We start from the raw sequence: 13,542 nt of genomic DNA, 5'->3' as shown, positions 1-13,542 counted from the left end.
ACAACTGCCCCAGCATTACTCAGGAATTTAAAAGAGCCAAAGAAACTCCTGAGTCGAGGTTTCAGCAAGCAAACAACTTTTATTTTGATCAAAATAGAGTTGGGTGACCCCATCTCTCTTCGTGGCTGGTAGAGAGATGAAGGCAACAACCAGAAAAGATGTCTTCCACCTTTTATACCTTTCCAGAACAAAAAGATCAAGTCTTGGTACTAGGCATAAGATGGCACAAAAAAACAATTCTTAGATGATGACTCATACACAGCAACCCAGGCTCCATCCGTAACTCCTTTCCCCCTTCCATATAAGCAATCACCTATACCTAAAGCATGAAGCCCTTACTTTTCCAATATATATATAAAGCATCTGATCAAGCAATTAACTACAAAATAATTACAAAATAACAAAACAATGATTACATGATAACACTATAAGTATCAATATAAAATGGTTACTATATATAAAATAAATGCTAATGTCAAACTTAAACATACTAAAATCATAAGCACAATAAAATCCCTTCAGAACTATCATTAGAAAATCATGATATAGTCAAGCAAAATCAAGACACACATTATAATTAAATTCCAACTGAAATCTTCCTACTTAATCAGGTGATACTGGTTGGATTTAACTCCTGGTGACTGTATGATCAAATACTCTCTATCTTGACCTGTCTTAAACAAGTATTTTGAATCATGCTGCATTGGTGAGTGGGGAATGCAGGCTTTACTTGGAAGTTAGCCCCATTGATATCACTGCAATTTATTGCCAAGTAGCAGTGCAAAATATAAGCCTACCAAATCATTATTTTTAAGTGCAATCCTGTGTACAGTTTTGTAAACAAGCACAATATTAAAAGATAAGCAGTACCTTTCAAAACTGGGGCGGAGACAATTCTTGGTAATCTCTGGGAAAGATGGGGAGAATGAAGACCAAAAATAAAATCAGAAAATGGAGCAACCATGAGGTTGCTTTCCTGCAGTCTCTCCCTCATATTAAAGGAGTAGACCATGGTATACTTCTCTGAAACAAAAAATACCAAAAATATCCCAAGATCAAAGAAAAAAATAAGGCTATGATTCATCTCAGCAAATAGACACTTTCAGAAGCATAGAGACTTAAAATTTGCATTGATGGTTATATTACTAACACTATAGTGGTCCTTTTACTTCCTTCGTTTTTAGGAAAGATACTGGAATGAGGCAAATAAACTCCTAAGCAGCATATAGGACAAATCATAAAAAAAACAAAACAGGAAAAGACAAGAAAAAGGCACTATATCGACAAAGGCGCGATTTTTACGCCTCCCTACTCACAGGAACTCGATCTGGGTATTTCTTTCGAATTTTCTCTCCTTCTTTTTTTCTGTACTCAAAAGGATGGTCTTCCTTGTACTGGAACTTCATGGCTTGATCAGATATGAAAGTGTCTTCTACTATCCCTGTCTCCTTAATAGTCCATTTCAACGCTCTTAACAATCGCGATGAGAAAACGCAGCTGCCGAGAACTTCAACTTTCGGGGCGATTCGCTTGCTTCTAAACCAGCTGATTAAAGGATAAACATACACCGCCCAAGACCTGTATTGTGACGTCACTCTGAGTAAAATCGGTATCTGCCTCCGCCTGCTTCGCAGACTGCACCACGTCAACTTGTGGGTAAAGACAAAAGGCGACATGTCTGAGGCCGTCATTCAGAAAGCTCGTTCCCAGACAATCAATGGGAACACTCCCACTGCCGTTAATGACGAAATCTTTGCAGATGGAAAGGCAAGAAGAGTGAGATTACTCTTGTTTTTTAAACTTTACAAATCATTCTGCGTTTTACAGGAATAGAAGGAACTAAGAAAATGTTGACTCCAATAAGAATGCAATTCTACATAAGATTGAATCAGATAATTTACTGGTTCTATATACAATGACTTTAGTGTATCTCCTAAAGTTTAGTTTATATAAACTATAAATCAATGAATAAAATCAAAATATTTAAAGTCACATGATATTGTGTATGCTACATTTTTCCTAATTCAAAGAGCAGTATGAATTACTCAATTTATAGGATCTGCTTTAAAGTTTGGCAATCTCAAGGGAAACAGAGTTGTGACACCATTCCTGAGAAAGTCCACTCTCTGCAGCCCATCAGCCGGATTGCCTGTTCTAATGTGCACGTGATTAGCTACAAATAGTTGGCTTTTAGCAGTCAGTACTATCTTCCCCGGTAATTGGTTGCCAGAAGTAAACTGGAATTAAAGGGGTCAAGTTTTTGTGGACTGTCCTCTATAAGTGGTAAGGATCATCGTCTTCTCCTGATAAAACTCTTCACTATGCATAAGAACTCCTCCCACCCCTCCCTCACAAATACCTAGAATTGGTCTGATGTTTTACAAATTTATTAAGAATAATTTGAATTCCTTTCATTAGAATTTATTCACAGTTGCAACTATGATGGTGTAGAACTGTGACTGTATTTGGCAATAGGACCTTGTTGATTAGTGTAGCTAGCAGCAGTGAAGTAGTTGCCCTTAGCAACATTCATCCTTCTGCACTTGGGGGCAAATGATAGTAGCTATCTGCTTCTGAGGGCTCTGAAGTAGACCTTTTTCACCTCTTTTTTTTTTTTTTTTTTTGCTTTGAAGCAGAAAACACTTGTCCTCTCTTGGCTGCTGTTGAAAGAACATCTTCATCAGGGTCCAATCCAAGCTGGGAATAAATAAAATGGAGACTGCTTTAGAAAGGTTGTAGTTTATGGAAGAGCACAGCCAGACAGAAGCGTGGCTCTAGGAAAGCTGACCACATGTAGCTGGGAATGGTGAGTTTTTATACCTTCTTTGGCTTTTGAGGTTGTTTCCTGTTCCTGTTTGGGGCTTTGTATTTCCTGTGTCATGTACTTTGACCTGAGTCTAAGTGTGCCCTTTTAGTATTGGTGGGTTAATCCTATTATATCCCCAAAGGTCATGTCTTTTAGAGTTTGGGTGGGGCATGTAGATTTTAGGGGTCTTTGTCTTCCTAATCTCATCAGCTTCCTGGCTCCAACCTTCCTGAATGGATTATTACATCTGCATTTCTAAAAGCTGGTTTCTGCTGAGTTTTCTGGATGGGAGGGAGGGAGAAGTGTCTGCCTTTTTAAAGAACTTCTCCATTATTCTTTTGGAGAAATATATTCTGCCTTTTTAATATTCCCCAAAATATTTCTTTCTCTGGATTCTTCCCACACTGCCCAAGCAGATAAAAAAGCAGCTGTAGTTTAATTGCTGATAGGGCTTGGTTGCTTCTTTTGCTTTCTTAAAGAAGTAAAAAATGGCAAAGATGTCCATTTACAAATGTAGGTGCCTCTGCAATGGCAATGTTTGGCCACATTGATACCTGATGCTCTGAGGCTTGCCTGTCTTTTCAGACACCAAAAAAGGACATTCTGCTTAGTTTACATTTACCGTAAGCCTGAACATAATTGTCACTACTATATTCATTTATTTGTATTTAACTTTTTTTTCATATACATTGTCCCTCCATACATCTTACAATGAACACACTAGCTAGATGCATGCATCTAAAAATGATGCTTTATATAAAAAACATTTGCAAGGGTATTGAGCTTTTTTATCATATTTTTTCTGCATAATTCATTGAATTGAGATCTAGATGTCAATATTTTCATTTTATGTCCCCCTCCGCCACTTTCCCCTTATAGTGCTGTTAGATGGATTAAGTTATGACTACCTTAGCTTTTATATGGCCACAAGATTTTATTTTCCTTCAAAAGATTTTTGTGTTGTAGGAAAAAATCTAAAAATGATAAATGTGTAATATTTTTATTAGCACCAATCCAAATGACAGAATTACAAAACCTTCTGTTACAGCTTGCATTATTCTGATTGGTCCTAATAAAAATGTAACCTAGCCATGAGTTTTCTATTTTACCTTAGTCATTATAACCTTACCAACTCCCAGAGATTTGCACGTTTTATCATGTCTTGGTTTACATCATACTAGGAGAAACAATCTGTAGGTTGATTATTATTTTTTAACATTTAAGGGTGTTTTAGTATTGCTATTCTGCAGCAATTGCTATTCTGTCTACATTTCTTTTTCATACAAATGTAGCCTAGTAATAAATCAAAGTGACTGGAATGACATGTATGTGTAAAACAGGAATGTACTTGAAGTGAAAGTGGGATGTCCTATGTTCCAGCAACAACAGCATGACTCAGGGAACTGACTCTCCTCACCCTCAACTTCGGGAGGCAAGCTCTTCCAATGACTAATTGTTCTAACTGACAGGAAATTTCTCTTTAGTTCCAGGTTAGAGCAAGCTTTAATGAGCTTCCATTCATTGCTTTTTGTCCTATCCTCAGATGCTTTGGAGAATAAGTCAGTCCCCTCTTCTCTTTGGCAGCCCTTCATGTACCGGAGGATAGTTATCATATCTAATCTCTTACTTTGTTAGGCCAGACGTATCTAGTTCCCTTAACTGTTTATCATAAGGTTTAGTCTTCAGACCCCTTAAGACGGGTGTCAAACTGCTGGCCTGCGGGCTGGATGCATCATAGCAAAATCGCGCCCACCCCATTGCCAGCAATGGCAAAAAAGTCATGATACATTACGACACGTCATGTGACGTGAGTGTGACACCCCTGCCTTAGAATCTTTGTTCCTCTTCTCTGCACTCTTTCTATGGTCTCAACATCTTTTTTGTATCTTAGCAATCAGAACTAGATGCAGTATTTCAAGTGTGACCTCATTGGTGCAATATAGAGCTGTACATCACTTCTGACTTTTTTATTGTTTTATCATAAAAGATAACATACAAAACATAAAAACAAACTAACAAAATAAACACTTCAGCCAGGTCTCTATATTCCTCCGATATCTCTGGTGATTCCTTCTCCCCCCCTACTGCAGCTTTCTTGGCTGGGACTCCCCCTTTCTGGGGCTGGGCTAGTTCCTTAGCTGATTCCCCTTTTGGGAACCTGAGTTCTGTCATCCTCCAGTCCACCCGTGGGTTCCACTTAGTCAGCCATGCCATGCCCAGGATGAGGGGACACTCCATGCCAGGAGTCACTACAAATGTTATAGTCTCTACATGGTCCCCTATGGTGAGTTGGAGTGGCAGGGTAGCTAGTGTGGCAGGCATTCCCCTCCTATGGACCCATCTAATTGACCGAAAGAGATCAGTTTCTTTAGCCTCACCAGAATCCCCAAATTCCCCACCAATTTTGGGCTTATGAGGCAACGGGTGCAGCCAGAGTCAATTAATGCCCTGATTTCCACGCTTTCGGGCATGCCTGGGGCCAACAATTCTACTGTCCGAGTGAGGGGCACAATGGGTCCACTTGCTAGGGGTTTGTCTTCTGAACTATCGCCCGATGACTTTGGCGTCCCTCCTGAATTAGTCAGGGTTCCCTTTCCTCGTTGGGCTGCTGCAGAAACTCGACTTCTGTGCCCTTCATGGCTGTCTCCTTTGGCTTCACTGGGGTCTTTCTGGGTTTTCCAGCTGGCGCTTGGTCAGGCTTTTGAGTAGAGGTGTGGGAACAGCATTCTGTGGCACGGTGCCCCTCTTTCCCACATTTGAAACATCCTGAGGTTCTCTTAGCTGCTGGTGTTTGCTTTGCTGGCTCACGGATTGCCTCCGATGGCAATCTTCCCCATGATCTCCCCCCTCGGCGTTGTCTCTTGGCCAAGTCGATCTCTGCTTCTTCGGCTGGGACATACCAGTCTTGCAATTGGTGGGGGTCTTCTCGGGGGAGGCAGGCATCGTAGAGGTCGTAATTTAGTCCGTCTTTGAAGTGCCTGAGCAGGATGTCTTCTGGCCAATTTAGTTTGCTGGCCAGAGCTTGAAACTCCTGGGTATATTCTGCCATCGGTTGCCTGCCCTGTTTCACTGTCTTTATCCGCTCCCATGCTGCCTTCCAGTCAGCTAAGGGGTCTTCGAAGTGATGCCTAAGGGCAGCCATGAATTGATTGAAGTTTAGCAGCTCTGGTGCATCTGCATCATGGAGGTCTACGATCCAGTCCGCTGTGATGCCATCCAGGGATGCTTGTACAATGCGGACCCTGGCTCAGTCACTTGGGATGTCGCGGCCATATTCCTCCATGTAATTTAGCACTTGAGTCAGGAAAAATCCCAGGCATCGTGGCTCTCTGTGGTACTTTACTTCCAGTGACAGGAACTTCTGGATCAATCAGTGCCTCTTCTTCCGCTTGTGTCGTCTCCCCTCTCTGTCTGCGGTTGCTGCTCAATGAGGGGTGGCTGTGGTGGCGGCAACAGCTGCAGTTTCGATGTTGCTTTCGGAAGGGTCTGGGATCTGCCCCTTTGGCAGAGCCCAGGCGAATGGTGCCCCTGTATGGTTTAGTTTTCTCTTCCCTCATGGAGTCGAGAGCTATTTTCATCATGCCGATTGCTTGCTCCAACAGTCGGCTGAAATGCATCAGTCGGTCCTCCTCGTCTTCCCTAAGGTGGAGGGGCCTCTCCATCTCAACCTTCCAACCTGGTTGATGACTACTTTGTCTGAGCGTCACCTTCCTGGCTTTCTTCTCCCAGTCCTCCTTCTTCCCAACACCCATCGACCACCTGGGCTTGTGGCGGCCACTTCCTCTTCCAATGAGCTTGAGGATATGGAACTGGAGTATTTGCAGGGGTCTGCTCGGTGGGAGGCTTCCCTCCCATTGCAGGCTCCTCTCTCTCCATTCCAATATCTGACATGTTTTACTAAGTCCCCTGGTAAGGGACTTCCTTCTGGGCTGACTGTTACTGCAGATCCTGTCTAATGTCAGGACCCACTTCAATACTTCATCCTAAGAAAGCAGAACTCATGGAAGCAGTTTCTTCCTGTAAGGTCCCAGTCCCTTACTTAAAGTTGAGATACCATATCAATCTAATCAGATAACCCAAATGGAGACTTCTTGATCAAGCAGCACTTTATTTGATCAAATTAGGCAGCTGGGTGGCCAACAATCTGGAACACTGGCAGAGTTACATCCAGAAGTGCCACGCATTAGAAAGTTGGTAGCATTGCTTTATAAACTTTGTTAGCCAATGAAAATCAGACAACAGAACCATTTCATCATAAGAAAGACATCAATCATTCCTGTACAGTTCCTTATTCCCTCCTTCAGTATATCCCATCCAGGTACGTGTTTCCCAAGCTTGCATGAAATTTCTCTGGTGCAAAAGCTGATTACAAAAAGCAAGAAAGCAACAGTTAGACTAAACAATTTCCCTTTGTTCCAGAACCCTTCATTCCAAAAGGAACTTTTATTAAAAGAAGCTGATAGTAGGCATAATAGACAGGATCTGAAGATTTCCCGCTCAGATCAATAGGTTAAAAGAGTCCCCAGCAAACCCCACCCCAATAGTTCATCCAGTCAGTTCGAACTGGCCAATCCTCAGGTGTACATTGTGGGAAAGTTGCTGATAACACCGGTCGTTCCCGGGCTCATAGTGATGTTGTTGTGGCTTCGCACCGTCCCTTCCGTAACGGGAGATAAGCCAGATGGCCGGAGGGTCATTTTTTTCTCCCTCCCATGGTGATATCAAGGGAGAAATAGTTCAAAGAGCAGGAATGCAGAGAAAGCGAAAAAGATACATTGTAGCAATAGAGAAAACTAAGAGACAGCCCGCAGAGGTTTCCCCCCTCCCCTCCAGGAGTATGACAGAACCCAGAGCAATAGAAGAGATAGAATGAGAGAGAGTTCCCCTTAATAATATATGGGTTCTGACACATACATTCAACATTAACAACAACAAAAAGGGGAAAAATTGTGTACAAAAAAAGAAAAAGGTGATCAAATAAATTTAACATTTAGGACTTACGGTTTTGTGCCATAGCGCACGGCCAAGGGATTGTGGAGCTCCATACCCCATGGCTCGTTTCACCCTGCCAGGGGACCCTAAATGGGTCTAAAGTCACCCCAGAGAGGCAACGAAGAAAGAGGGGCGCCCCGATGATCGTGGAATGATGGCGGTTGTCCCACTTGATCTGGGGGAAGCCCTTTAACCTGACAGGAGAAAGGCTGGCCACACCTCGGTGACCACCCCAAACTACTTGCAGCCGAAGTCCAAAGGCACCAACTAGAACAACGGTGAACAGCGTGCTTGAAACTGGGTGAGGAATTCAATCTTCTCTCTCCTATTTTGTATCTGATTTCCTGGAAAAGATCCCCAAGAAGCAAAAATCCTCCCAAAGTGAGAAGGGAGGAAACTACACCCCCACCCTCCCATAGACAGAAGCGGCAAATTAAACTCTTATGGGGAACAAAATATATTGAAATGAGGTTAAAAATACTACAGTCTGGACAAATTTGAAAACTAAAAAAACTGTTAAAATTCCATACCTGAAAAAGTATTGATGAAATTATTAAAAAAATAATAACTCTTTGCTTTAAAAGTTGGAAAATGAGCAGCTATTGACACCTAGTGGAGGACTAGAGAAAACTATAGCTACATTGACTCAGAATTTGGCAAGATGCCAGAAATAGCAAAAAAAACAGCTAGGAACAAAGCATTGGGCTATCTAATACAGAGTGAAACTATATATGTTTAGAAACTGTTGACCTTCTGGGATTATAAACAACTGAGCTGCAATTTTAAGTTTAAGAACTATTTGCAGAGAAAGAAAAACCTTGGCCTTTGGCTAATCTTCTAAAGCAGGGGTGTCAAACTCAATTTCATTGAGGGCTGCATCAGCATTGTGGTTGCCCTCGGTGGGCTGGGTGGGTGTGGCCAGGGTGGGTGAAGCCTACTGGGTGGGCGTGGATGGAGTGGGTGTTGCCTACTGGGTGGGCGTGGTCAGCTCTACATCATTTGCAACAAGTGTGCCTCTGGGGGCCTGGGCAGGAGTGGGACAGATCTGAGGGTCTCTGGCAGAAGGGGGTGGGACCAGGGCAAGTGCCAAGGCATGGTCCACTGGAGCAGCCTCACTGTTCCTCTCAGGCCATGCGAGGAGGGGCTCGATGGTGGTGCGGGCTGCCGGGAGCCCTGGACAGCAGAGGTCAAATGCCCAGCCTGGCCCTCGAGCACCCGCAGCATCAAGCCCAGCCCCACTTCCCCAAGGGGGCACTCAGCTGCACTTATCTCCTCCTCAAGGCTGATGCTGCTGTGCTTGCTCTCCTTACCCAGGTTGCTCATGATGGGTACAAGGGCAAAGTCAGAGGGAGGCTCATTCCCTCTCCATGGGAGGAGACCCGGCTTTGTATCCAAAGCTTCCTTAGCAATAGGATGGGAGACCCCCAGGATAGGTCAGGAGAAAGGGGCAAGGGGATGGTGAAAGGGCAGCAAGGCAGGACTAAGGCAGGACTTCCCTCAGACTCTCCCTCTCTTCTTTCCTTTCTTCCTTCCTAAGTACAGAGTGGTGGGAAAATATTTGAGATGAGGGAGGGAGAAAAACAGGCAAGAAATGCAGCTGGGGAGGTGTCACCCTTCGTGAGGAATGAAGAAATGCACCATCGCCTGGAAATGGCCAGCACATGGCCCTCACCTACTTCACATGTCTGGCTTGGTGGGCTCTGGGGGAGTGGATGCCATGAGCAGCGTGAGAGTCAACATTACCTGCGCAATGCCGTCCAGCCCCCAGCCTGCCCGGTTTTGGCAGGCAGCGAGGCACTCTCCTCACAGCATCGAGAGGCTGAGCCAGGCGGCGCGAATCTGAAAAGAAGCATGATGCCGCACAGCCCCCAGCCTGCCCAGTTTTGGCAGGCAGTGGGGCGCTTTCCTCACAATGCTGAGAGGTTGAGCCAGGCAGTGCAAAGCTCACCAGCTTTGCACCTTGCTGCCTGCTGAAACTGGGCAGGCTGGGGGCTAGGCAGTATTGCACTTCTCATCAGATTCACGCCACCCGGCTCAGCTCTTGGCGCTGTGAGGAGAGCGCCCCGCTGCCTGCTGAAACCGGGCAGGCTGGGAGCTGGGCAGCCTCGCATTTCTTTTGGGATTTGCGTCGCCCGGCTCAGCCTCCCTGCGCTGTGAGGAGAACGCCCTACTGCCTGCCGAAACCCCTCCCCCAGAGCCCATCAAGCCGGATATGTGAAGTAGGTGAGGGCCATTTGCTAGCCACTTCCAGGCAATGGTGCATTTCTTCATTCCTCACAAAGGGTGACACCTCCCCAGCATGCACCCAGGGGTGGGGCCAACGCGGCAGGGGCTGGTTCCTTGCTGTTTCCAGATGGCCTTGTGGAGCTAAGACTGAATGCATTTCAGCATAGATGGCCACCACAAAATTGTACATTGGCTACCGGCCGGCCTGGGCCAGGGCCAAGGCAGCAGGGGTCGTTCCCTCACTGTTTCCAGAATGGCTTTGCAGGCCACATGAAACCACTTCGCGGGCCACATCCGGCCTCCGGGCCTTGTGTTTGACATGAGTGTTCTAAAGGGAAAGTCACTGGAAAGCTTTCAGGTGGTTAAACACTTTGGACTGAAATCTTGGCTTTCTAATAATCATAAGATCCCTGAAAAAAAGAACTGTTACAAAACAGTTTTCATTGGTGCTTTGATAATTGGAACATATTGGATTACAAAAACCATATATAAACATAAGAACTACACAAGATTTGGTTGTTTGGATTTTAAGATGGGCTGGTTTGATAAAGCTAATTAAAGAGACTATGGCACCAGTGAAAGACTATCTAGAGGAGGGAGACAATGTTGTATATTTATCTAAAAGTGACAGAAAACCACACCTAACACCTCCTCCTGTAGACCCCAGGTGGAACATCAGAGATCTGCAGGAATAATGACTCAAAACAAAGCAAATACATTCCAGGAGAAAATATATGTGATGATTCAAATGACAAACGACAATTGTCTTAAATCGTGATGAGATTAAAAACAACTTTGATAACATAAATGAACATATCTCTAACCTGAACTCACAATTAAATGCTCAAAAATGACAATAAAGAATAAACAAATAAATCAGACAATAGAACAGAAATCAGAGGAAAATGACTTAAATGTGAAAGCTACAAATGAAAAAAACTACAACTTAATACAAAAAAAAATTCCACAAAATTTTCCTACAACAAAGGAAAGAAAAAAGAAGTTTTATCTTCCAGGACTTCAAAACAATCTTGAGGACAAAAAAGAAGATTTAATAAAATGGATTAAAGAGCCGTCAGGAGAATCATTAAAGCGTGGAAGACAAAAAATGAATATTCTATTCAATTTGTCTTTTTTATCCCCAACAATATCTACAAAAATACAACTTGGCAAGCTAAACCTACTGATTTGGAAAGTGACCTGGCAAAAGAAGAAGATTAGAACTAGATTTAAGAGATGTGATTCAACATACCAGATGGAATACTATATGACTAAACACCTGTTTGAATACAGTTACAAAATATAAAATTTTGATATTAAGAGGCCCTATAGTAAGATTGCTAGATGGTGTATTATATGATTAAATACTTGTTTGAACACCGTCAAAAGAATAGATAAAGCTTGGACATAAAGGGGCCCAATAGTAAGAGGGAAAAGTAGTATAATATTTTTATAATACATGAAATGAAAAAATATTGGGACGGTGTATTTGAATGAAAAGTTTGGATATTCAAAGGTAATGAATTTTGAGAAAATTATGACTGATAAGAGTAGTTTCAATACTGAGGGGAAACAAAGCTTAAATAAGAATCTTGAAAACAGGACATACTGTATAATGACTTAATAAGATGACTTCTATAAATTCAATCGAAACATAAGTTGATTAGAAAAGATGTTATATGTTGAATGTTATTGTTATATGTATGAATACTAGAAAAATGTTTATACTCAACTCTATATGTATTGAAAGTATTAAGAATTATACTCCTTTAATGTAGAAAAAAGGAGAATGTTGCTGGAAGAGAGGATCAAGGAAATACATTATCAACTAACATATTGATCAACTATAGAAATTATTATTGATTGTCTTTAAATATATGAACCCAGACAACACATTATTCACTAAGCACTAAAGATTTTTATTATAAAAAATTAATAAAATATATTTTAATAAAATAAATTTAACATTTAACATATATGATTTAGCCTGGCTGGGTGCTGAGAAAAGAAAAAAGAAAGAGCAGTAAATTCTCCTCTCCTTTTACAAATATATCTATATCTATAGATATATAAAGAATGGAATGGAATGAAATAGAGCTGGAAGGGACCTGGGAGGTCTTCTAGTCTAGCCCCCTGCTCCAGCAGGAGAACCTATACCATTTCAGACTGTCTAGTCTTCTCCTAAAAGCCTCCAGTGATGGAGCACCCATAATTTCTGAAGGCAAGCTGTTCCACTGGTTAATTGTCCTCACTGTTAGGAAGTTTTCCTTAATTCTAGCCAAACCCAAGTCCTGCAGCCATTCTTCATATGTTGTAGTCTCCAGGCCTTTGATCATTTTAGTTGCTCTTCTCTGAACTTTTTCCAAAGTCTCAACATTTCTTTTTGTAGTAAGGTGATCAAAATTGGTTGCAGTATTCCAGGTATGGTCTTAATAAGGTTTTATAAAGCGGTACTAATACTTCGTGTAATCTTGATTCTATGTCTCTGTTTATACAACCCAGAATTTTATTAGCTTTTTTGGTGGTGGCTGCACACTGCTGGCTCATAGTCAAGTGATCGTCCACTAGGACTCCAGGGTCCCTCTCATAGTTACTGTTTTTGAGCCAGGTCTCACCTAATCTGTACGTATACCTTTGATCTTTGCCACCTAAATGTAAAATTTTGCTTTTCTCCACATTAAAATTTATTTTGTTGGATAGGGCCCATTGTTCAAGTTTGTCTAGATCTTTTTGGATCCTGAGCTTGATTTCTGGGGTGTTGGCTATTCCTGCCAGTTTAGTGGCATCTGCAAATCTGATGAGTTCCCCTTCTATTCCCTCATCTAAGTCATGAAGATATTAAAGAGTACTGGGCCTAAGACAGAGCCTTGTGGTATCCCACTGCTTACTTCTCTCCATGTGGATGTAGTACCATTGAGGACAACTCGCTGAGTACAGTTTGTCAGCCAGCTACAGATCCATCTGGTGGTGGTGTTGTCTATCCCACCTTTTTCTAGCTTACTAAGCAGCAGGTTGTGGTCTATTTTGTCAAATACCTTACTGAAATCTAAGTATACTATGTCCACAGCATTTCACTGGTGTACCAATTTAGTCACTTTATCAAAGAACAAAGTAAGATTGGTTTGGCATGATCTGTTTTTAACAAACCTGTGCTGGCTGCTAGTTATAACTTTATTTGCTTCTAGTTGTTCGCCAATCTGTTTTTTTATTATGGTATCTTTTTCCAGGATCTTCCCAGGTATTGATGTTTGACTGATTGGTCTATTGTTTCCTGCGTCTGTTTTTCCCCCCTTTTTGAAGATGGGAACCATATCAGCCCTTTTCCAATCCTCAGGTACTTCCCCCGTGCTCCAGGATTTTTGAAAGATATGGTACAATGTTTCTGATAACATCTGCCAGCTCCTTCAGAACTCTGGGATGTAATCTGTTACATCCCGGTGATTTATATTTGTCAAGGTCAGATAGGTGTTCTCTTACCATTTTCTTGTGTGAGAAGTTAACCCAGAGAAGGAAATATT

The 13,542-nt window shown here is 42.3% G+C and overlaps 1 protein-coding gene across 1 annotated transcript in view; it reads right to left on the bottom strand.

The window, feature by feature from the left end:
• The window catches only part of LOC107292620 (gamma-aminobutyric acid receptor-associated protein-like 1), a 55,819-nt gene extending 54,157 nt beyond the window's left edge, over nt 1-1,662 (bottom strand). The window contains exon 1 of the mRNA XM_015821730.1: nt 1,317-1,662. Within this exon, the coding sequence (XP_015677216.1) occupies nt 1,317-1,406 (90 nt within the window). The 5' untranslated portion in view covers nt 1,407-1,662. The remainder of the gene's footprint in view (nt 1-1,316) is intronic.
• Between the last annotated feature and the right edge of the window lie 11,880 nt (nt 1,663-13,542).

This window comes from Protobothrops mucrosquamatus, unplaced genomic scaffold (genome assembly GCF_001527695.2).
Source record: "Protobothrops mucrosquamatus isolate PMUCROS unplaced genomic scaffold, P.Mucros_1.0 scaffold1390, whole genome shotgun sequence".
In the NCBI taxonomy this organism is placed as follows: domain Eukaryota; kingdom Metazoa; phylum Chordata; class Lepidosauria; order Squamata; family Viperidae; genus Protobothrops; species Protobothrops mucrosquamatus.
The sequence above is the reverse complement of the archived record's forward strand: the minus strand, read 5'-3'. Positions and strand labels throughout refer to the sequence as shown.